The sequence below is a fragment of the Malurus melanocephalus genome, unplaced genomic scaffold, assembly GCF_030028575.1.
Source record: "Malurus melanocephalus ecotype Western Australia unplaced genomic scaffold, MMel_1.1 scaffold_1016, whole genome shotgun sequence".
In the NCBI taxonomy this organism is placed as follows: Eukaryota; Metazoa; Chordata; class Aves; order Passeriformes; family Maluridae; genus Malurus; species Malurus melanocephalus.
The window spans coordinates 1-23,787 of NW_026624248.1; the positions used below are offsets into that span (position 1 = coordinate 1).

General features: G+C 59.0%; 2 protein-coding genes across 2 annotated transcripts; one reads left to right on the forward strand and one right to left on the reverse strand.

Annotated features, from left to right (window-relative positions):
* The first annotated feature begins 6 nt into the window (after positions 1 to 6).
* On the forward strand, positions 7 to 16,024 carry LOC130585939 (ADP-ribosylation factor-like protein 8A). The gene is made up of 7 exons (XM_057386625.1): positions 7 to 70; positions 7,828 to 7,908; positions 8,897 to 8,970; positions 11,348 to 11,441; positions 12,726 to 12,793; positions 13,742 to 13,812; positions 13,927 to 16,024. The coding sequence occupies exons 1-7, from the start codon at positions 8 to 10 to the stop codon at positions 13,974 to 13,976; spliced, it is 501 nt and encodes a 166-aa protein (XP_057242608.1). The 5' UTR covers position 7; the 3' UTR covers positions 13,977 to 16,024.
* A 1,915-nt stretch (positions 16,025 to 17,939) lies between these two features.
* On the reverse strand, positions 17,940 to 23,472 carry GPR37L1 (G protein-coupled receptor 37 like 1). The gene is made up of 2 exons (XM_057386627.1): positions 22,715 to 23,472; positions 17,940 to 19,272 (listed from the first exon to the last, which is right to left on the reverse strand). Exons 1-2 carry the CDS (start codon positions 23,342 to 23,344, stop codon positions 18,460 to 18,462), a joined length of 1,443 nt encoding a protein of 480 aa, XP_057242610.1. The 5' UTR covers positions 23,345 to 23,472; the 3' UTR covers positions 17,940 to 18,459.
* Between the last annotated feature and the right edge of the window lie 315 nt (positions 23,473 to 23,787).

The window sequence follows — 23,787 nt, forward strand, 5'->3', positions numbered from 1 at the left end:
GGAGGAGATGGAGCTGACCCTGGTGGGGCTGCAGTACTCGGGCAAGACCACCTTCGTCAACGTGATCGCGGTGAGCCCGGGGGCCGCCCCGCATCCCTCCATCCCCGAGCAGCCCCAGGGAGCGGCTTCACCCCTGTGCCTTGGACCCCCCCATTACATCCTCATTGCAACCCCATTGCATCCCCATTGCACCCTTGCGCCTTGGACCGACCCCCCCCCCCCCCCCACTGCGCCCCTATTTCACCCCCATTGCACGTCCTCATTGCACCCCCTGGGCCATTCTCAGAATGTCTCCCCCCATCGCACCCGAGCCTGAAAATGCCTTCGGGGAGGGGTGCAGGGTGGGGCGGGATGCGGGATGCAGCAGTGGGGTGGGTACACTGTGGGGTGCGGGTCCGGGAGGGCCCAGGCGAACCGCAGCGTTTGTCCCCTCATCCCCAGAGCCGAGCGCGGTGCTCGGGGCCACAGCCGGAGCAGAGCCTGGGGAGGGGTCCTGGCACCCCCTGCCCTTCCCGGCGGGGGCCCCGCCAGCGGGCAGTGATGCCCTGGATTGCGGGAGCCTCGGCCCTGCGAGCCGGGCAGCTGCTGCTGCTCTCGTACCCGTAGCAGCAGGCGCTTTGTCATCGTCCCTGCCGCCGACGGGACGCGCAGGTGGGGCCTTTGGCGACCCTGTCTGCTCGGTGCCGTCGGGGTTCCTTGCCTGGGGGCCGGTGGAGGAGATGTTTGCCTGCCGACCTTCCTCGGGGAGCATCCACCAGCAGCAGCGTCCTGTGGGTGCCGGTTGCTCCACACCCAGACAGGGCAGTGACACCCACCTGAGCCCCTCCAGTGCTGGCATCCCCTGGCTGCCCGCCTCGTCCACAGGGTCCCTGCATCCAGCAGCGGATCAGGAGCTGGATGTCCCGCATCCCAAAGCCCAGGGCGTGGTCTCACCCTTGGGGTCTCCCCTCTTGCTTTTTGGGTTGTTCTCACCCTCTCCAGGTGATGCTTCGAGGCGGGAGGACCCCGAAGGGGTGGGTTTGGGGGTTGTTCCCGGGGTTTCGTGGAGGCAGGTGGATGCAGATCCTCCAGTTGCCCTGGTTCCCCCTCTGCCCCTAGTCCCTGCACGTGTCTCCACAGTCCATGCTGGCCATGGCTCTGAAGCAGTGAGTCGTGGCTGCTCATTCAGGGTGCCGGAAGTTCCTGGGCTATCAGGGGATTTTCAGCTCTTATGGGGCTTTTTTGCACTGGAGCCATGCTCTTTGGGAGGTGCTGAGGAACAAAAATGTCCTTCCTGAAGTGTCTGGCGGCAGAGAGAGGACACCCTAAAATTTTTTTCATCCTGGAGATGATGGCACTCTTGCTCTTGAGCTGTTTTGCTGCTGCTTCAGTCTCCTGCTGGTTCCCCCCATAAACCAACATCAGCCTCTGGAGACAGGGAGCTTTTTGGCTCTGGGCCAGTGGCCCTGAGCAGCAGTTCTATTTTCGGAGGACCTCTCCCCACCGTGTGCATGTTTGACAGTCAATTTTTGCAGTCCCATGCCAGGGTGGGACGCAGCAGTGCCACGTGTGGGCTGCTCCTGCTCCGGATCCCCTGTATGTTGCTGCCTGTTAACAGCCCAGGCTGCCTTAAAAATGGCAAAGTTATTTAATGTTGGTTTTAATCACCCAGATAAGCTGTGAAGGGTGTTGGAGCTTTATCCCAGACCTGCTGTGCTGTTCTGCCTGCACAGGGCTGGAAATCCCAGGGCTTGGTGTTGCTGGGCTCCCTGTTCCCCCACATGCCTCCTCCTTTCCCAGCCACATCTGGAGCAGACTCAGCGTGGGCTTTGTGGGGTTTGAGAGTAAATATTTTGTAGCTGGCAATTTTACTGAGGGCAAGACTCGTGCACCAGGACTCTCTGCTTAGGCAGGATTGCTGGTGTAGGGAAAAGGAATTTTGAGGAGTTATAGCAGCTCTTGAGGGGGCTGAAGTTGGCACCATGGCCTGCTGGTCTGTCCTGTCTGTGGTGGGATGTTTGAGACCCTGACAGGGCAGTCGGGCTCAAGGTGCTGAGTTCAGCCTCTCAAGTTATGTGGAAAGTTCAAGTTTCTCGGCAGATGCACACAGAAAGGGGCACCAGCTTTTGAGAAGACATCCTGGAAAGAAGGACTTGTTGGGGACAGTGAAATAGAAGCATGACACCAAAAATGCCAGCTCAACAGGAACTCCCTGAGAAGGGCTGGAGGCGCCTGGCTTTAGGGTGTTGCAATGGAGTTGCTGGAAGGAGAAGTAGCTGTGATTTGGGCTTTGTGGGGGGGAAAAAAATTGAACTGAAGAAGTATGGGGTTTTGGTGTTGTTGGAGAAACCTCACAAGAAGCCTTTGTGGGGCTGGAGCTGCTCTGGTGGGGTTGGCACCATCCTTTTCTTCCAGGATTTGTAGCTGGTTGAAGAGTGGACTCTGGTTCCCTGGAAGGTGGGTGGCTCCTCCAGCAGCCAGGCTGTGGTTGTGCCAGGCAAGGGCTTTGCTGAAGGCAGCTGTGATCAGGGTGACTTCTGGGTCACCTGCCTAGGGATTTTGATTTTCCAGTGCTTATTTTTCATTTTCCTGGCTGTTGGGAGCTGAGGCTTGAAATCTTGCCTGCAAGGACAAGTGAAAGCTGTAAACACATGTGGTCTTGGTTTAACCTGAAGCCAGTGGGCCTTTAGCTGCATTTGATCTGATGGTGACAAGGGTGACTCGAGGGCGTTGAGAGCTCCTCAGCAGGTGCTGGGGCCCAGAACCTGTCAGTGCAGGCCATGGTTAGAAGAGAGTGTTGCTGCTTTTTAACATCACACACATTGCACCTGTGATAGAGCCTTCCAGGAGAGTGAAGCCACAGAGTGCTGGAGTGTTGGACATGGATGGTGGGAGCTCTGGGGCACCATCCCGTGCTTCAGCTTTGCTTGGAGGGTGATTCAGTGCTGTAAGAGGAAGCAGGAGCTCCTGGAGTGAGTTCAGTGGAGGCTATGAAGATGCTGAGAGCATCTCTTAGGAGGACAGGCTGAGGGAGCTGGGGCTGTTCAGCCCAAAAGAGATGGCTGAGAGGGGCCCTCCTCATCAATGTCTGTCAGTGCCTGCAGGGAGGGGTCAGAGGATGCACCAGGCTCTGCTCCATGGTACCTGGCAATGGGAGGAGAGGAATGGACAGAAACTGATGCTTGGGCAGAAACTGATGCCCGGGAAGTTCCACCTGAAGGTGAAAAAGAACTTCTTTCCAGTGCAGTGACTGAGCATTGAACAGGCTGCCCAGRGAGGCTGTGGAGTCCTCCTCACTGGAGATATTCCAGAACTGTCTGGCAATAATGCTGTGCCRTGTGCTCTGGGATGTTGGTTGAACAGGGAGCTTGGATCAGATGACCACCATGGTCCTTCTGACCTGACCCATCCTGTGAAAGCACATCAGCCCTGTGCTTGACACACCAGGATGGTGGGTGGCATGGCAGGTACCCAGCTCTCTGACAGCACTGATGGTGAGGGCATGGCCCCATAGCAGAGCTCAGTGCCTGCTCCCACCCAACCCCAGAGAGACCCCGAGCCCTTCATGAGCCAGCTGACCCATCTTGGCAGTGCCTGAGCCTGGCAGGGAGCTCCAGGTTTGCAGGGTCCCCAGGGATTGCTGGGGAGGTAGAGGAGAGAGTTGCTGAGGGAAATGTTGTTCTGATGCTTTTGCACCAGTCTGTCTTGACCACCCACCTCTTCAGTAACCCCAGAGGTGTCCCTTGCACAGGGTGTGGCAGGGTGAGACCCATGGGTCCACATGCTGCCCCATGGTCGTTCTGCCTCCAGATGCAGCACTTGGGTTGTCCACAGCTGTGTCTTTGCCCTTTAGTTTCACAATGCAAAAGGTGGTTGGTTTTCTGGGGGGTTTCTCCATATTGCTCGAAGAGGAGGAGAGTCTGGCTGGGGCATGTTCTTGTCTTGCTGCTGCAAGCTCTGTCAGCACGGGCCAAGAAAAACGGACAGCGTGGCTTTCCTGAGATCATAGGATCAGAGTGATTTGGGACCTTTAAAGACCACCTTGTCTCACATCCCTGCCATTGGCAAGCACATGCAGGGACATCTTCCACTATCCCAGGTTGCTCCAAGCCCCATCCAGCCTGGCCTTGGACATTTCCAGGGATGGGGCAGCTGCAGCTTCTCTGGGCCACCTCTCGGATTATAAAATATCTCTTTATATCTTATATATAAGTTTCCCTCCGTGTTGGAGCTTGGACATGGGTTTGGCAGGGACTCAAGTGCCACTTGGCAGGAGTGCCAGGTCAGGCAGTGGTGGGAGACACCCAGCCCGAGATGCTTTGGGCTCCCACACAGGGCCATGCTCTGGTGGAGACACAGCTGCACAGGCCCAGGGGCCAGGCTTGCAGCACTGCCATCTCTGCTCTCTGGGGAGCAGGGCTGCAGAGCAACCAGCAAGGATTTATCTAGAGCAGATCGCATCAGTTCGGTGTCATCCTATGCTGGGACAGGTGACAGTTGCCTGGCCATGGTGAGGAGCAGAGCCTGACCACCTCAGCTCTGCACACTGCTCACCAGAGCWGCTGGAGGCTGAGGTGGCTTCCTTGCCTGTGCCCAGAGGTTCTGGGCATTGTCTGAGCAAGAGATGATGGCTAAAATGGCAGGTGATGTGGTGTCCATGTCCGTGTGCCAGGGGATGGGGCTCTGCATGAGCTGGGGGCACTGCTTGCCCTGGCAAAAGCTGAATTCTGGCCACCTCTCCCAGTAACCCAGCTGGAAGGTGTTTGGGCTGGGCAGAAAGGTCACTTGCCTTCTAGGCAGGGCACCAAGGTGGAATGGTTTGGACAGAGTGGTGGGGGATCCTGGCAAAATCAGCAATGAACTGGGGTCTGTAAAGACCTGATCTGCCATTTGTAGCTACAAAATCCATCTTGCCTGCAAGGATTTTTGTGTTTCCCAGTGAAATCCCATTCTTAAGCTGTAAATGTGGCTTGGCATCATCTTCAGGGTCAGCAGGGATGCTACATCCATTACATAACCAAAATTTGGGGGAAGAATGTGTCCAGTGAAGCTTTTGCATGTCTCCAGCTGGGTGCTCTCTGCTTTCCTGGCAATGCAGCTGTGGATGGCTGCACCCTGCAGGGAGTTGAAGATGAGTTGAAGATGTGTCAAAGACACCAGGGTCAGGGGTGGTTGGAGCAGGGAGAGAGGACACTGTTTCCACCACTGCTTTCAGAGAGCAGCTGATGGAGGAGGAGTACCTCTGTGGGTGCTGGGACAGCAGGGAGCACATACCAGCCATGCTGAACCTCAGTGCGTTGCATTCCCAGCTCATTTTGGATAGCTCAGGTGATTTTGTGTCAGCCCCTCAGCCATGGGCAGCCTGGGGGCAGGGGCCACACTGGGAGAGGGGTTTGGGGCAGGGAGCAAGGCTGTGCCTCAATCACAGAGACGTGCTCTCCCACCCATGGGGAAAGAAGAGGTGGCTCCTGTCTCCTGCAGCCCATCCTGGAAGAAGCTTCTGTCACACTGGAACCATATCTTATGTGGCTTTTGCATGGCCAGCAGGTCCCACGATGTGCTCTGGGATCCTGAAGCTTCCAAGAGCTCTTTGGCAACTGCTCTCTGTGCCCACCAATCAAAACCTGAGAATTTCTGAGTTTCATAAAGCTCAGTTGTGTGTGGAACCTCAATCCATAGGAGACATCCCCTGTGGGTCCCTGCCTGCTTCCCCTCCTGTCCCTACACCCTTCCCCACAGTGGTTTCTGGGTACAGCGTGGCCTGAACACCCCTTGGCTGCTGAGTTTTGCTGCTGAATGCAAAAGGGATATGAAAAAGGGAAGTGGTGTGTGTTGCAGAGCCTTTGGAAGAGGTCAGGAAAATCCTGGGGATTTGCTGATGTGGTGCATCTGGAGGAGCCAGGCTCAACCAGGCACAAAAATCTGTTTATGAGAAAACAGCATCAACTGACTTCCTGTTTTGAGGTTTGTGTTAACTAAGACAAAACCCCTCAAGAAACTGAGGTTTTAAGGCAGTGAAGAGCTGCTAGGATGAATTTGGCCATGGTGGTTCCTGCAGGTTTCTGGCACTGATGGCCAAAATCCCCACAACTGCATTCTCCTGGTTAACGAAGTCTTCCCTTCTGGCTCCTCAGCATTCCGCAGCATGGCCTCCCCCCAGGACACATTTACAGGCAGTGAGCCTGATTTGAGCCCCAGGGAAGCTGCTGGAGGCAGTAGCACAGCAGAAGGGCTGTGCCAGCTCCTGTCTCCCTCCCTAGAGATGCCACTTCACTGCTGGGACTGTCCCTAACATCCCTGTGTGCTGGCACCGTCCTGCAGCATTGGGATTTGAGCAGCAAAGTGTGAGGAGGGATGGGTTTTACCAGACCCTTGGGTGTGGTGCTGGCCATGTGGGCTAGTGAGCCAGCATCAGCAGAGGGATGGGTGCTGCTCCCTGCTCTGACAAGCCTGACCCACAGCAGCAGTGGGACAGTGCGACCCCACAGGGATCTCAGCATCTGATGCACAAACTCAGCAAACATCGGGGCTGCACTGGGAGCAGCTCCTGGAGAGGGGGAGAGGGGCTCTTTGTGAGCCCCAAGTCACCCAGTACAGGCAGGATGAAGGACTGGGGACCAAAAGCAGAAGTGAGTCTGGTTTGAGCTGGGTCATAAATGATCCAAAGCACAAAACACGCTGGTGCCCCCAGGACTTGCAGCCGGAAAGGAGCTGGAGCAGGAGGAGTCTCCCTGGGTGGGGAGCCCAGCCTGAAACCCTCACCAGAGGTCACTGCAGAGGACAAAGGTCTCGGTCTCCTCCCATTAAGGGCTTGGGAGTCTCACCTTGAAAGAGCTGGGATGGACAAGCTCCCGGCCCACCGGGACAACACTGGGTCTAGGGCTGAGGCTTGCAGCTTGCTACAGGGTTGGGGACTGCACTGGGGCACCCAGGGAACCTGTGCCCAGTGCAGCAGCTCAGTGTTGTGATTTAGGAATGGTATTCCCCAGTTTAGGACTCCCATCTGTGCCCGGTGAAGCAGCTCAGTGTTGGAGTTTAGGAATGGCATTCCCCAATTTAAGGCTCCCATCTGTGCCCGGTGAAGCAGCCACAGTGTCATGGTTTAGGAATGGTATTCCCCAATTTAGGGCTCCCACCTGTGCCCAGTGCAGCAGCTCAGTGCTGTGGTTTAGGAATGGTATTCCCCAATTTAGGGCTCCCACTTGTGCCCAGTGCAGCAGCTCAGTGCTGTGGTTTAGGAATGGCATTCCCCGGTTTAGGGCTCCCACCGGTGTTTGCTGCTTGCTTCCCCTTTCCCTTTCAGCTAGAAGCACAGAAGACAAAGATCACATGTTGAGAACAATTTACAGTTTAAGAAGAATTTACTAAGAGAACAATTACTAAATTGTTTTAGTAATTTACTAAAGAAAAAATTACTAGAAACAGCAACGAGATAAGAAAACAGTAAGAGCAGCAATACTGATAACAAAATTGTACAGAGAGGGTGATTTACATGCAAAATACTCACCAAGCCAGGGACAATGAAACAATGGCTTCCCTCCACCCACCAGGCTTTCTCCCAACTGGAAAAGAACACCCATTCTTCTTGGAAGAGAGTCCCTGTTCCCTGGCCATGGCAGTGGTGTGAGGGGGAATGGAATAACTCTATGTCTTGGCCCCACCCTGTCCCTCTGGGCCAGAACCAGGACGCGCAGCATTCCTGTCATCCTGGTGGCACCTGGTGGCATCGTGTCTCCTGAGCTCTGTGCTCCTGGCATGGACCTGCAGGAGGAATGCCCCGTGCCCCTGGCAGAGCTTCTGGCCCCATTCCTCTGCCCCCTAACACTATTTCCCCTTTGTTCCTTGCAGTCAGGACAGTTCAATGAAGACATGATCCCGACAGTGGGCTTCAACATGAGGAAGATCACCAAAGGGAACGTTACCATAAAGGTAAGATGCACTTGGCACCACTGGTCAGGGCTCTTGGGATGAAAGAGGTGAGGGAGATTGGTGGCTCTTCTGCTGGAGGTAGAATAATTCCAGGGACCCCAGCTGCAGCTCATAGAATAGAAACATAGCATGGTTAAGGCTGGAAAAACCCTTTAAGATCAAGTCTAACTGTTCCCCCGGGAGAGCCATGTTCTCCACTAAACCAYGTCTCCAAGGGCCACATCCACATGTTTCGTTAACATTTCCAGTGATTGTGATTCCACCCTCTGGAAGTGAAAGATTTGCCCTATTAGGGTCCTGCAGGTGGAAAGCAGGTGTTAGCCAACACAGGAGGGGGTGGGGAGGGGTGTAGGAGATCCAGGCTGGTGCAGTAAGAGCCAGTCCAGGCTGCAAAGCTGGAGGTTTCCTTTTATCTCTGACTTGCTGGTAGGGACTGATGGATGTGGTCACCTTGCTGAGGGTGGTAGTGCTGGGAATAACAGGTCATGGCTTGCAGTGGTGGTGTCTGCCTTGGGAGCAAAGGAAGAGGAGGGTTCTACCTGATCTGAAGCCTTCAAAGACCCTGGGTTCTACTGGGAAATGGCTGTTGGACAGGCTTGAAAAGCTGGCTGGGGGATCTCTGGCTGCTGCAGGAACACTTGAGAGCATGCTGAATGTTCTGAAATGGGAAATATCCCTGGGAAATGCGAGGAGGTGCAATGGGCATGGGGAGGAGCACCTGGCTTGGGCCAGGGGTGTCCCTCCATGCCATCAGAGGCACAACACAGCAGAATTCAGCATCCTCCAGCTGCCCTTCCTGAGCTTTCTCCCTTCTTTATCAAGTCAGGAGCCTCCTCTCTGAGGTTTGAGCTGGAGAGGAGAGGATGGGGTGGGGTTTGATGCGTGGCCAGAATGCCCCAGGTGGCCACACGGGGGAGGAAGAGCGTTGGGCAGGACTGCGGGATGGACAGCACGGTGCTGGGGTAACGCTGCCATCTCCCTGTCACAGCTCTGGGACATCGGCGGGCAGCCGCGGTTCCGCAGCATGTGGGAGCGATACTGCCGTGGAGTGAGTGCCATCGTGTGAGTATCCCGGGGGCAGAGCTCTCCTGGCACCCCTGTGCTGCCGTTGAGCCTTTCCAGTGGGTGGGGGCATCATCCCACCCCGGGGAGCTGCGGTGCCTTCACTGACACCTGTGTCAGGAGTTAGGATCACTGAACCATTGTGGAATTATGAAGGTTGGAAAAGGCCTCTGAGATTGTGGTAGTTCATCATTCTCCCAATCCCTTATCTAAATCCATACATTCTTGTGTTAATTAGGTTTTTTTCCCTCTCCTCCACATAGCCATGGAGATGGGGGAAGTATCGTGGATACCTTGGTGTTCTGCCAGGGTTCAGACCAAGAAAGAGATCAACCATTAACACCACCATATTCACCACTAGACTGTCCCCAGATGGTTTTTGGATACCTCCAGGGATGGTGACTCCACCACTGCCCTGRGCARCCTGTGCCAGGGCCTGACTTTCTTTTCAGGGAAGAAATTTTCCCTRATATCCAACCTRAATCTCCCCTGGTGCAACTTGAGGCCATTTCCTCTGGTCCTGTCCCTGTCCCCTGAGAGAAGAGCCTGACTCCCAGSTGCMTGCCCCCCTGTCAGGGAGCTGGAGAGACTAAGAAGGTCCCCCCAAGCTTCCTTTTTTGGGGACTGATGTCCACATAGGCTTTGAGCAAAGGATAGCCAGGTCTCTCCAGCTGTGGCAGACCCTTCTCTTCCCTTCCAGCATCACTCAGTCCAGCTCTGCTCCTCAGATCTTACCCTTCCAGGCTCCCACGCATCCTCTGAGCTGGCTGCTCACTGCAGAGGCTGAGCAAAGCCCAGTAGAGGGGCTCAGCCCTTCCCAGAGRATTGTTTCCAGGTCATGATGTTTGTGTGCTGCCAGATAAATCTTGTGCTGAGAGCAGGAGTCTCAGTGCAACACCCACTGCTGAGTCAGCAAATCCGAGTGTCCCTGAGCGTCCCCTGCTCACAAAGGGGGCAGTAAAAGCCATCCCAGGGAGTCCAGGCTCGGGGTGAGCATGGCAGGGCGCTCATGGGACACAGGTTGTGTCTTCCAAAGGACAAACACTGATCCTGGGACACCACACTGGGGTTACTTCAACCCAGTCATGCTCTAAATATGCTCAGATATGCTCCAAATATGCTCAAATATGCTCCAAATATGCTCCAAATATGCTCAGATACTTACCCCAGGAGACCATGTCAGGGTTACTTAAACCCAATCAGAAAATGAGATTTACGGGATCTTTCCCAAGTGACCATACCCTGAAATTTGGAGGGCTGATTTCTGTTCTGCTCTTCCCAACTCTAAGCCTTGGCTGGTGAGGAGGAGTGGGACCTCTTGTTCTGTGTGTAGGGATGAACAGTGGTGTCAGCTCCTGCCCTTGCAGATTAGACATGGTGGGACATGGTCTTGGACCTGCAGGAGGGTTTTTGTTACACTTTTTATTACAATGAGCTTTGCTGGAAATGACAAAATCTTTGTTTTCTCCCTCCTTTTGCTGCCTCCTTCCATAATGTCATAATTTTGGCCCACATGGTTGTCAGGAAATAAAAGGACCTGTCAGCATCCAGGTCACACTCCAGTCTGCCCTCATCACATTGAGCTCAAGCTGTGTCACGTCCCTTTTCCTTTGCTCTCAGCCCTCCCCCTGCCCAGCGTGCCAAGGGCTGGGACAATCCCTAGGGGTGTTTTTCCATCTTGGCACAACATTCCCATTTTCCTGTGTTAAGCACTTTAGTAGCTCTTTTTCTATTTTTAAATAACTCCCCAAAGCATGATGAGCTGGATGGTGTTTCTCACTCCTTGTCTCCTGGCTTCTTGATCTTTGAAATCAAGGCTGCTTTGATCAGTTCCTCACCCAAGTTTTGGCTTCACTGACATCCTTTGCAGGATGGAAGTTGGCCTGTAAGAGCGAAATCCTTTCCCAAATCTCCCCTTCTGCTCAGAGCAGCATTGCTGGCCACCAGCCCCTCCCAAGATTACTCCATCAATGGGATAAGGAGGTCCTTCCCCTTCCTGGGTCATTGTCACCTCTCCATCAGCAGGTCCTCTTGCCTTCTCTGCCTCCATCCTGGTGTTGACCTGGGTGATGTCCTGTGCCCACGAGTCTCACTGGACATTTGGGGACAGCGTGTGTCCTGCAGCTTCTGCCTGGGCTTCCCTCACCCAGCCTGTCCCTGCTGTCAGCAGGGGGACACCTGCAGGGACAAGGATAGGGTGGTCCCCCCTCCCCTGGGAGATGTGAGGGGCCCTCAGCACCACAGCTGTCCTTGGTGGAAGGATCCCGTTATCAGCCATCCCCACGTGCTGCCCCAGTGTCCCGTGGAGGAGGTTTGGGGGTGGCACGAGGGCACAAAGACCTGGGCACCTGTGCTCAGGATTTCCCTTCTCTTGCAGGTACATGGTGGATGCTGCTGACCAGGAGAAGATCGAGGCCTCCAAGAATGAACTGCACAACCTGCTTGACAAGCCGCAGCTCCAGGGCATCCCGGTGAGCTGGTGCCTCAGTTGGTGCCCCCAGCCACTCGTGGTCCCCAGGCTGGGCACTGCCAGGGCTTGCAGAGCAGATCCAGGGAGGGATTTCCCTTTCCTGGAGGCATCCCTTCCCTGCTGCACTCCCCCAGCTGGGGCAGTGACGCTTTCTGGGTCAGAACTGGGCTGAGGAACAGAGGGAGCTTTAGGGCAGGGAGCACAGACCAGGCCCCCGTGGGTGAAATCTGCCCTTCCACGTGGGTCTGCACCTGATTCACAGTGTGACAGTGAGGTCCAGTCTCCCGGGAGAGGAGCTGCTGGCCTGTGACACGTGCAGGGGGTGGGACATGGCGCAGCACCAGGCATGCTGCACGTGTGGGTGGGATGTGCTCCAGCCATCCCAAATCAGCATCCTTTGAAAGGAGCTCATTGAGCATCCTGCCACAGATCCCAAATGTCTGCTGCCAGCTCAATTAGCTCCTGCCATACCCCGCTGCAGTCACAGGCCTCTGAACACTCTCTTCTGAGAACAAACCTCCAGATTGAAACGGGGGAGATGCTGCACCCTGTGTTGCTGCATCCTGGGATACTGCATGCTATGCTGCTGCACCCTGTGCTGCTGCAGCCTGAAATGCTGCATCCCGATCCCGTGCTGCATCCCRATCCCGTGCTGCATCCTGATCCCGTGCTGCATCCTGTGCTGCTGCAGAGCCCTGGCACAGGGCGGGTGGCAGCCACAGCCTAGGCACCGCCCCATCAGGTGACAGTCACATGGCTGCTCCGGAGGGACAAACCAGTCCTGCTGGGCGGTTATTTTCCTTCCACAATCTGAGAACGCTTTTGTGGCTGTGAAGAGCTGTGAAGGAGAGATCAGTGATGGCACAAACAGCCGGTCCTGGTTTGTGCTGGTTGCCTGCAGGGTGGGTTGTGCCCAGCATCCGCAGCTCGCTCCTGCTGGGTAACATCAGGGTTGGCCATTTTGCTTGGCTTTTTGCTCAGAGACACTGAGAGGCTCCTGGGAGAATGTCCTGGGTGGCACAGCAGATGCTGGTGCCCTTCAGAGAGGCTCTGCTGTGGAGCCATCTCCACACTGGGGGTAGGGAGTGCACAGGAGATGCTGTGTGCAGGCTAATTGAGCAGTTAATTGTAATGCTCTGCCTCCTGATGCTGCTGAAGGGGGCTGCTCTGAGCCATCCTAGTGGAGGAGCCAGGGCTGTGTCACAAGCAGTCTGTGCTGCTGAATGGCAGAGGCAGGTTCCTGCCTGGTCTGGTGGCTTCAGGTGTCCCCTGTCCTGCCCTGCAGGTCCTCGTCCTGGGGAACAAGCGGGACCTGCCCGGTGCCTTGGATGAGAAGGAGCTCATTGAGAAGATGTAAGTGTGCCAGTGGGACACCCTGGGCAGCCACAGCGAGGCTGTGACCCGCTGCCCGTTCTGCGGTGTCCCCATCAGCACCATCACCTGTCTGGGGTGGCACTGCAATGACACTGTGTGACCCCTGCCCGTTCTGCCGTGTCCCACCATTACCATCACCTGTCTGGGGTGGCACTGTGGTGACACTGTGTGACCCCTGCCCGTTCTGCAGTGTCCCCATCAGCACCATCACCTGTCTGGGATGGCACTGCAGTGACACTGCGTGACCCCTGCCCATTCTGCCGTGTCCCCACCATTACCATCACCTGTCTGGGGTGGCACTGTGGTGTCCAGGGTGGGTTGGCACACACTGGTGGCCGAGAACGGCCAAGGTGACGCCTTGTGGAGACGCAGAGGAGCTGGAGCTGCCAGTGCCAGGGCTGGGTGCCACATGGTGGCGTGGGGGCCCGGCACASMGTGGYACTGGCYRGTGGAGCTGCTYTCCCCCAKMTACCACACTGGACAGTGGCACTGGRCTCCTGCACRGTGRGGATCTGGGATGCTGKGCTGCCTGACARCATTTCCTCCCCTTCAGCCACCCTCAGAGCCCCTCTGGGCCACGGGCACCTCCCATACTGCCAGTCTGTGCCGCCCCCCAAACCTTCCTGCCCCTCTGTCTGCAGGGCTGCGGGGAGAGCCATGGAATTTGGTGGCCAGCTTCTCTGTCCATGGGATCAGGTCCCTCCTGCCCTGTCACACAGCCCCCCACCCAGACCACCCCTGCCCCTCAGGCATGGAGTGATGGTGCCCTCCCCTGCCCCACCCRGAGAGCSTGGRGAGCTGCTGCCCCTCCAGTGTGCCCTGTCTGGGAGCAGGGTCCAAAGGGACCCCTCAAGGGCTGCCTGGGGGTGTCTCCCACTGCTGCCCCACAGCTCAGGCTGGAGCCAACACCTGCTCCTTTCCCCCCAGGAATCTCTCTGCCATCCAGGACCGAGAGATCTGTTGCTATTCCATCTCCTGCAAAGAAAAGGACAACATCGGTGAGTGCCACGGGCTGGGGTCACGGCAGGGCGGGGGCTGCCCGTGCCCACGTGTTTGCCCAGCTGTGGGAGGASGGACAGCCAGAGGCTCTAAGTGTCCCCTTCCCTCTGCAGACATCACCCTACAGTGGCTTATCCAGCACTCGAAGTCCAGGCGAAGCTGAGGTCCTGTGGCCTGGCTCGGATTGGGAAGATGCCATTGTACAAGCCCGTGCCCCTCTCTCCTGCTCTGTCCCTCCAGCTCTCTCTCTAGATGGGTATTTTTAGGGGACCCCAGGCTCTGTTCACATTGGGGCAGAGTCCTTGTTTTTATTGTAAAGAARATGTCYGACTGCCCTCCTCTCCTCTCCTGCCCTCTCTCTCTCCCTCCATTTTGGCACTGTTCTGTTGTTGTCCGTGTATACAGTATATATATATATGTATATATATTTTAATTTTTTAATTTAAGGGATAGTGCTGTTATTAAACTGGGCCCTGTGAGTGGTAAGAAAGCTGGGGCTCCCCGAGGCCAGCCAAGGGTCAGCTCTGGGAGGAAGAGGAGGGTGGTAGCAGAAGGCAGCCCTTGGGGATGGGACTGTGCCAGCTGCAGGCAAGTCCCCTGAGGGTCCCTCTCCCCTTCTTTGGGGGTMCTGCTGCTGCCTCCAAGCAGAGACCACCCTGGGGGTGCTGGGAGTGCCCACCTGCCCTGCCTGCCTTGGGGTGGGAGGGTGCCAGTGCCACCTGCTGGCTCCTCACTCCTCTGGGGACAGGGGACAGGAATTAGGCACAAGCCACTGCGATCAGCCTTCCCCTATTGCCTCCATTTCCCCAACCCCTCTTTTGGGCCCAGGACCACTCGTCCCCCTGCCCCACATGTCCCCTGCTCATGTGCCTGGGCCGAATGCTGCCCACTGCCCAGCCTGGCAGCTTGGGGGATGGTCTGGGGCACTGACACCAGTGCTGGGGGCCCAGCAGTGCCAGTAGCCCCTGGGGGAGCGGGGGGCTGGCACCTGCCTCCCCCCTGTCCTGGGGCTGGCTCAGTCCCTGAGCCCTCAGGACAGCTGTGCTGGCTCCCCACATGCCAAGTGGCATCGCCTGTGCACGGCTGGGGCTGCTGGCTCTGCCCCGGCCAGGGACATCCCTTGGGGTGCTGGAGAGTAGGGACATCTGGAGACACACTCAGAGCATCTGTGCACCCTCAGTGCTGCCCACCTGATCCAGAGGGATGTGCCCTGTGACTCTTCCTCATGTCCTGCTCCCCAATCCTGCTCCCTGTGCTCTGCTCCCCATTCCCTGGTCCCCATTCCTGCTCCCCATGCTTGTTCCACGTTCCTGTTCCCCATACTCTGCTCCCTGTGCCTGCTCCCCATTCCTGCTCCCCATTCCCTGCTCCCCATTCCTGCTCCCCGTGCCTTCCTCTTCATTCCCTGCTCCCCATTCCTGCTTCCCATTCTCTGCTCCCCATGCTTTTTCCATATTCCTATTCACCATACTCTGCTCCTTGTGCCTGCTCCCCATTTCTGCTCCCCATGCTTGTTCTCCATTCCCTGCTCCCCATTCCTGCTCTCTGTTCCTGCTCCCCATTCCGTGCTCCCCATTCCTTGCTCCCGATGCTTGTTCCACGTTCCTACTCCCCATTTCCTGCTCCCCACCCCTTCTCCCCACTCCCCATGCTACCCCCTGCTCTGCCCAGGCTGGCAGACACTGGAGCCGTGGGGCAGGGGCAGCAGGGCCCTGGGGCCAGCGGTCAGGGCTGTGTCTGCAGAGGCTGGAGGACTGGGAGCCCTGTGGGGTGGGAAGGGCTGTGGCTGTGCCATGTCTGTGCCACTGGTGGGAGCTCTGCAGGAGCAGCCTGGGGTGGTTTGGGGGCACTCGGCTGGCACTGGAGGGTGCAGGGGGAGGCAGCTGCCCATCCCAGCACAGGGCTAGGGTGGGGATGGCCAGGGGGGCTGCAGGGCCCCTCTCAGCCYCTTCCTGCTGAGCTCCAGGATGTCAGGCCGGGAATTTATCTTCTGTTCTTGTTTTTGCAGAATTGCACAAAGAGAGGTTTCCTTTTGTTGTTTTGGTTTTTTTTTTTTTTAATTTAATGACTTGTAAAGTGTTGTCACCCCCCTCCCCCCCTTTTTTTTTTTTTGTAAGAGATATTTTGACTCAGATTTGACCTCTGTTGGGAAATGATTCTTGTAACTGTACAATTTTTTTGCCTCCTAATAATAAATTAACAATTTTGCGTTGCGGGTGTGGTTGCAGTCACATTACTTCCTTGCCATCATTGCCACCCATCCTGCCAGGGATGATGGTCCCTGACCCCTGGGTAGCACTGGGCACCTGTGTGGTCACCCAGGAGGTGCTGGAGGCACCTCTGAACGCTCTGGATGCCTTCTTTTCTTGGCCTGGGTGCCACGACCAGCTTGGACACTCCATCTCTGGCCATCATTGCTGCTGGACCTTCCTCTGCCCCTTCTTGTGTYCCAGAACTGCTGGGTTTGGGGGGGCTGCAGTGCTCCTGCCCCTCTCCCTGCTCCTCCTGGGGGCTGTCCCCACTGCTGCTGGGTCCCCCTGCCCTGTGTCCTTTGGAGGTGGCCTCCTTGTCTGTGTCCTTGGGAGGTTGTGGCCATCACTGCTGGGTTCCCGCAGGGATACCCGTGTCCCTTCACTCCAGGACCACTTGGATGTCCTCATGGAGCATCCCAAGGCCTCCATGGATYCCTGGAGCTCCCAAAATTCTGAGCCTGTTGTGTTGTGCTGCAAACATGAGRGCAGGACAAGGGGARTGGGCTCAGGTTGTGCCAGGGGAGGTCCAGGGTGGGCTTCAGCAGGAATTTCCTGCTGGAAARAGGAGTTAATCGTGGGAAGRGGCTGCCCAGGGCACTGCTGGAGTCCTTTGGAGGTGGCCTCCTTGCCCGTGTCCTCGGGAGGCTGTGGCCATCTCTGCCGGGGTCCCAGTGCCCCATGCCCACGGGAGTGGCCCCTGCCCCGCGCTCTGGGGCTGTGCCCTGTGCTTGCCAGGTGGCCCAGCAGCAGGATGGCAGCAGGATGGGGTGCAGCCCAGCCCGTGGGTGCAGTGCCCGCTGTGGTTCCACGTGCTGCCGCGACCCATGGTGCCGGTGCTGCCCGCACCCGCTGCCCCCCGCCCCGCTCCCCCTCCCCACGCGTGCGGGGCCGCAGCACAAGCCCGGCTTTGTTCGCCCTTGGCCCCRGCTCAGGACGGAGAGATGCGGACCAGGCGCATGAGAGATGCCCTCCCCCACYGCCCCCAGTGCCACCAACCCCTCACAGGGACCCCGCTCACCCCAGGGTAGTGAAGGGGCTCTGAGACCCCCCTGTGCCAGRATGAGACCCCTCTTCTCCCAAACTGTGGGGCCAGCGCGGCCGGGGGCGGGGGGAGGAGGATGAAAGGAAAAACCCAGTTTTGTGCTCTCCAAAGAAAACTGGGGCTTTTGTTTCCCTGGCAACGGGGCTGCGAAAGCAAAGMCCGAGCCGAGGCTGGTGGGTGTTGCGCACAAAGGCCGCAGTGAGCCCCTCGCTTTCACTGCCCCTGGCAACCGGCTCCCTCGGCCCGGCATCCCGGGGGCTGGGGCGGCTGCCAGCCYGGGGACAAGGAGCTCTCACAGCTCGGCGGGATGGGACTGCCACGGCCAGGCTGCCCTTGGGCACATCCAGCCCGCCTGCTCCCTGACCTGCCCTGCCCCGYGCAGGAGCCTCTGGGGGGTGGGAGATCTCCCTGATCCTCCTGGGACAATCATGTCCCTGCAAGGGGCAGGTGGATGAGGGTGAGGAGCTCTGTGGGGTGGTTTGGGTGAGATGCACTCACCCCAAGGGTCCCCAAGGACATCTACCACCGTGCGGTGGCACCTTGGTCGTGCACAGTGCCCATGGGGAGCCAGCAGGCTCTGGGGCACCTCAGCTCTGGGCTGGGCTGGCTGGGCTTCACCAACACCAATTTAAATCCTTCAAACCACCCCAAGCCCAACACTTCAGAAGGCACCGTCTCACAGACACCGCTCAGCATCACCCCAGAGGGAGGGAGGGAGCAAAGGGGCTGGGGGCCTTTCCCCATCTCCCCTCACCATTGCCCACCCTGGCACAGCGGCTTCCCTGCCCTCCTGCCCCCAGCTGCCCATGCCCACCCCAGAGCCCCCAGGCTGAGGGAAGAGCCATCCAAGGGGCTCCGAGGGCTCAGCCCAGCAAGCACGAYGTGCTCTAGGTTACTGGTTTATTGAGCTTACACAGGGCACGGCTTGAATCCRTGGGATACRGCCAGTTGGACCTTGTCCTATTGTRGAGGGGCTGGCAGGAGGGGAGGGGACAGGACKAGGGCAGTTTGTGTTTGCTGTGGCCTCTGCAAGCCTCCGTGGGTTCAGGTAAGACCTTCCCAGCACAATGCCATCTCCASAGCAGCGACCCCACGGAGCCCGGCCGGGCAGCGGGGACGGGGGGTGCTGCCATCCTCGCTGGCCTTTGGGCAGAGGCAACAGGGTCACCAGTGTAGCCAGGGGACCGGGTTTCCAAGCCCCACCTGCCCGATGCCGGGTTTGAAGCCCACGGTGCAGCCCCCTGAGCCATCTCTTCTGCTTGTTCCACATCCAGACACGAGTACTAACAGCAAAACGACGTTTGGTCTTGGGAGGAGGTGGTGGAACGATCTCTACAGCTCCCCGGTGGTACTTAGCACGGCGTGCCGAGCCCTAGCAGGGGTGGGGGAGTCTCCCGGGGCTTGTCGAAGAAGATGGAGGAGGACATCTCGGTTTTGAGCTTGCTGTCGGCGCTGCCCTCGCTGGAGGTGCCGTCGGGGCCRCAGCCCTCGCAGCAGCAGCAGCAGCAGTCCATGAAGGCCTGGCCCAGGGGACGGCAGAGGCACAGGAGCAGGACGGGCGTCACCGAGCACTTGAAGAACAGGAAGAACTGGTTGATGAGGTTGAGCAGATCCAAGGTCTGCTTGGACATGTCGGGGGACATGTAGGCCACCACGATGTTGCAGACGTTCTCGGGGGTGGTGCAGAGCCCGTAGATGATGGTCAGCGCGATGATGGTGCAGTTCAGGTGACCCTCGCACTGGCCGTGCTTGGTGGTGCGGCACTCGCTCTTCTTGTCGGTGCTGCGGATGCGCCGGGTCACCAGCTGGCAGCTGACGGTGAACAGGATGGGCAGGCAGAAGTAGCAGCCAAAGTACCACCACATGCGAGCGTTCTGGTAGGTGAGCACCAGCGARTAGATGGACTCGGGCAGGCTGGACAAGGGCTTCATGGTGCAGTACTCGGCGGGCACACCGGACACGGGCGACGCGTCCCGCGCCAGCTGCCAGAGCAGGACCTCGGGCACCGACAGTGTCATGGAGCCCACCCAGATGACAGCCAGCTTGGCAATGATGGACTGGCACTGCTCGATGGGCCGCGTGCTGGCCTGGGGGCTGGTGGCCGCGTGGAACCTGTCGATGCCCAAGGCGCACAGACTGAAGGTGGTCACTCCCAGCGACGATACCTGGCGAGGGAGGAGGGACAACAGGTGGGCCCTGCTGCGGGGACATCACAGGGACTTGACTCTACAGGACTCGTGGCAAACCCCTGGCTACCTAAAACCACAGCCCCTCCCTCAAAGTTTGGAGGGAGGTCACAGCCTATGGCTGCACCCCAGGGCTTAGAGCCACTTTCTTGTGACTTCTGAAAGGATAAAAATGTCCCCTGACCCCGTARTCCCTGCCCAGCTCCTTTTTCTGCAGAAGGGAAATGTTTAGCTGGATGTCTGTCTGTCCATCCAGCCAAGGTGGGAACAGCAGGATTGTCCTTCAGGCTCATCTGGATGACTCTCGCAGAGGAGAAGCAGGGACCATCACAGCCACCAGCACCTTCCCAGGGTTCCCAAGGTCTGCCTGGACAGGCCAAGTGAGTTGAAGGCACTCTTGTCCCAAATCAGCTTGGGGCAATTTCCGCTGCATTGAGAATAGCAGGAAAAACATCCCCTTTGCCAAAGGAGGGGGCCAAAGGAGGGAGAGGGATCACTGTGACTGACCAGCATTCCCAGCCCCAGAGYTGGGAGCCAAGTCCCACAGCCCTCGGCCAAGATGATGGCAGAGTCACATGCTGCTGCTCCCAGCGCTGGGGCTGTTCCTGGCCTCATGAAGCCATCAAACATCACCCTGTGCTCAAAGGCCTTCCCAGCTCTCAGCAAAACTCCCAGGGCTCCGCGTGGAGCGTGGGGAACAGCCCGGAACATCACCCCCCGACCCCCCCGGCATTGTCCTGGATCCTGCTCTGGTCACTGCAGCAGCTGATGGCCAGAGGGACGCCAGCCCCCAGCAGCACCAGCGCTTATGTACAGCAGACAGGATCAGGACACGTGCCCAGCACAGCATCCTGCACCCAGCACCACCTCCCAGCACATCCCAGCACCCAGCATCCTGCCCCACAGTCAGCACCCAGCACCACTTCCCAGCACCTGCCCAAAGCTCAGAGCCAGCCTGGGTACCCAGCTCTGACCCACAGCCACCCTGGACACCCAGCTCTGCCCCACAGCCACCCTGGACACCCAGCTCTGACCCACAGCCAGCCTGGGCACTCTGCCCTGCCCCACAGCCAGCCTGGGCACTCTGCCCTGCCCCACAGCCAGCCTGGACACCCTGCCCTGCCGCACAGCCAGCCCTGGGCACCCTGCCCTGCCCCACAGCCAGCACGCAGCACCCAGCTCTGACCCACAGCCAGCCTGGACACCCTGCCCTGCCCCACAGCCAGTACCCAGCACCCTGCTCTGCCCCACAGCCAGCCCTGGGCACCCTGCCCTGCCCCACAGCCAGCCTGGACACCGTGCTCTGCCCCACAGCCAGCCCTGGGCACCCTGCCCTGCCCCACAGCCAGCCTGGACACCCTGCCCTGCCCCACAGCCAGCCTGGACACCCTGCTCTGCCCCACAGCCAGCACCCTGCACCCTGCCCCACAGCCAGCACCCAGCACGCTGGATCTGTTCCCTGGCTGGCACCTGCAGCCCCTGGCACTGCTGTGCTGCCGCCTCCTCCCCCTCCACCCTTCCACAGGCTCTTCTGCCTCTCCTGGTGCCCCTGGCCGCCCATCTCCAGGGTCCTGGCAGGGATGTGGCTGGTGGCACAGCACATCCCCGTCCCCAAAGGCACACAGCCTGCCCCCAAAGCCCATGGGACCAGCTTTGCCCCCAAAACCTGGCTCTAGGCCACAGCACTGAGCAGCTACAAAGCGAGGACAGATCTGCTTCTCATGGTGTCCGTCCAGTGGCCTGAGCCACTCACAGCCCCTCCAGACATGAACCTTTGGCCTCACACAGGTTCCCCTCTCACAGCTGACCCTTTGCTGGGGACTGGCCTGGCTGTGGCTCCCCCCCGGGCTCCCTGCAGCTGSGTCCCAGGTGAAGCCCTGGAGCCCCTTCCTCATGGGTTGGGGGACAGGAAGGCAGTGCAGGGCTGGGAGCTGTGGGGCAGAGCAAGAGTAGCCCCAACACCAGGACCACACTTCCCGCTCTGGGACGTGCTCACCCTTCTGCAGCAGCACCATCCCACCATCCCTGTCCCCTCCTGACTCCCGGGGCACCCTGGTGCTGCTGACTCCCTGTACCTGGCGGTGCCACCCCCAGGGCTCTGTCACAGGGACAGGGAGCCCACGAGCAGCAGATGTTCCTCAGATCTTCCCCAGGACAGGGCCTGCTTTGGGGACATCACCCCTCCCTTCCCATCCTTCCCTGGACACTGAACTTGGGCAAATTCCTGCCCCTCTCTGAGTCCACCCCCCTGCAGTGCTGGAGGGCTGAGGTGGAGCACAGGGATGGGGCAAACCCTCCATGTAGTGAGAGGATGGGGTGGGACACCCCTGGGAAGGAGCAGCTCTTGTCTGTTGGGCAGGGGCACCGGGAAGCAGAGGACATGGCCACATCCCTGTGTCGGGCTGGGCTCTGTGGGTTTGGGGCTGTGTTCTCCAAGTGCAGGACCCCGCAAACAGGGGACACAGTGGCATTGGTAGGGCTGGGCACAGGAGGGACCCCAAAACAGCCAGAGACCCTTGCAGTCCCTGCCCAAGGGCACAGGGCACAGACAGGTGACTGTCCCAGTGCCAGCAGGAGCCCTGAACACTCAGAGGGAGGAGCAGCTTCTCAACCCCGTCGGGTCTGACCCAGCCTGAGAGGGCTTTCAGTGACCTCATACTGTCCCCAGGTGTTTGCAGCCTTTGATAACCCCAGAGAGCAGGCAGGCTTGGTCTCTGTCCCCCCAGGGCATGGAGGGGCACAGCTGGACCCCAAGGCTCCCTCGAGGAGGGAGATGAGCACAGCGAGGGTTGGTGTCAGGCACAAGAGCAGGACCAGCCCAAATCCGGCCATCGGGGGCATTTTTGCTCATTCTGCCATCCCCTGTCACCACAGCCCCTGTGGCCTTCTCAGTGGGTGCCCGGCTCTCCCCAAACGTGGCCAACCTGTCACACCTGAGGCTCAAGCACAAACAGATCTCAGCTTTCACACATAATCCCTGGGCTGTCCCATTCCAGTGCTGACCAGCACTGTCCACCTGCAGCCCCCTRGCCCCAGACCACCCCCAGCAGCCCGCAGTGGCCAGTTCCTGGGCCAGCACTCTGCAGGGCTGAGCCCCCAGGCTTTGTGGGGTCAGGCTGGGACAGGAACAGACAAATGGAGGGACCCTGCTGAGAGGAGTCCCTGAGCTGGCTGGAGCAGGGTCTAATGGGCTCTGCCCAGCCCTGGCAGCATCAGTGCTGGCTGCAGAGACTGAGGGATGGCCTGGCACAAAGGGAAGGTCACTGCTGGCACTGTCCCTCGCCTGCTCGGCCCTGGACACTGTGGGGGTCTCTGGCACACYGTCCTTGCGCCAGGCCACCGTCGGCACAGGCTGCCCGGAGCGACAGGGCACAGAGGAGCTGAGTCCTGGCTCCCTCCGGACACCTGGGCACGGCCTTACCTCCATGAAGGGCACAATGCGACAGGACATGTCYCCCAGCAGCCTCTTCTTGGTGATCTCGTTGAAGATGACCACGGGCAGGCAAAAGAAGAGGATGAGGAAGTCCCAGAAAGCCAGGCTGGCCAGGATGGAGTTCCAGGCGCTCTTCATGTAGTAGTTGTGCCACACGATGCACATGACCGACAGGTTGCCGATGATCCCCACCGTGAACACGATGAGGGACAGGAACATGACGGCGTAGGCGCTGTAGGACCTCTCGGTCACCGGGTACAGCGGGTTCTGGATCTGCAGCCGCTTGTCGGACACCGTGGTGAGGTTGGCCCGGGGCTCCGTCCCGCCCCTGTCCGTGGGCACCCCCGGCTGCCGCTCGGCCGGGTCGGTGCTGGACGGCAGCAGGGCCCTGGTGGGGTGCAGGCTGCCGGAGTTGAGGGGCCGCGGGAACTCCACCCGCACCCCCGGCACGTACTGCTGCACCGACTTGGAGTCCTCCTCCGTGCCCCGGCGCTGCCGCTCCCCCGGCACCCGCAGCTCCGGGGTGCCGCCGCTCCCAGCCGTGCCTCGCACCCCTTCAGCCCCCGGGGCCGGCGGCAGCAGCAGCAGCAGCAGCAGCAGAAGCGGTGGCGAAGGCATCGTGGCCCCCGCGACGGTCCCGCACCCTCCGGGAGCGCGTGTGGCGGAGGCGGCGCAGCCCCCGGGGCTGCTCGGGCGCTGTGTCCGGCGGGCACGGCCGCTCCGTCCGTGTGCGGCCGCGGCTCTGGGCGCTCGGGGTGCGCTGGGCAGCATAAAGCGGCGGCGGGAGGAGAGAGCCGAGCCCTCTGCTGGTCACCCACCGCCCGGGAGGTGGGACAGCGGCCAGACTGGGCAGGTCCACATCCCCCAACACCCCCCAGCATTTCCCTCAACACCCCCAAACATCCCTCCAGCATCTCTGCAAACATCCCAGTATCCTCAAACATCCTCCAACGGCCTCCAGCATTTTCCCTCAATATCCCGAAACATCCCCCCAGCATCCCCGAATATCCCCAAGTGCCCCCAAACATTCCCCAATGCCGCCCAGCATTTCCCTCAACATT

Bases quoted from the DNA above. Each gene is read 5' to 3' on its own strand.
- LOC130585939 (XM_057386625.1), top strand. From the start codon at position 8: ATGGAGCTGACCCTGGTGGGGCTGCAGTACTCGGGCAAGACCACCTTC. The intron at 7,909-8,896 runs GTAAGATGCACT...TCCCTGTCACAG, and splicing joins AAGGGAACGTTACCATAAAG to CTCTGGGACATCGGCGGGCA. The intron at 13,813-13,926 runs GTGAGTGCCACG...TTCCCTCTGCAG, and splicing joins CAAAGAAAAGGACAACATCG to ACATCACCCTACAGTGGCTT.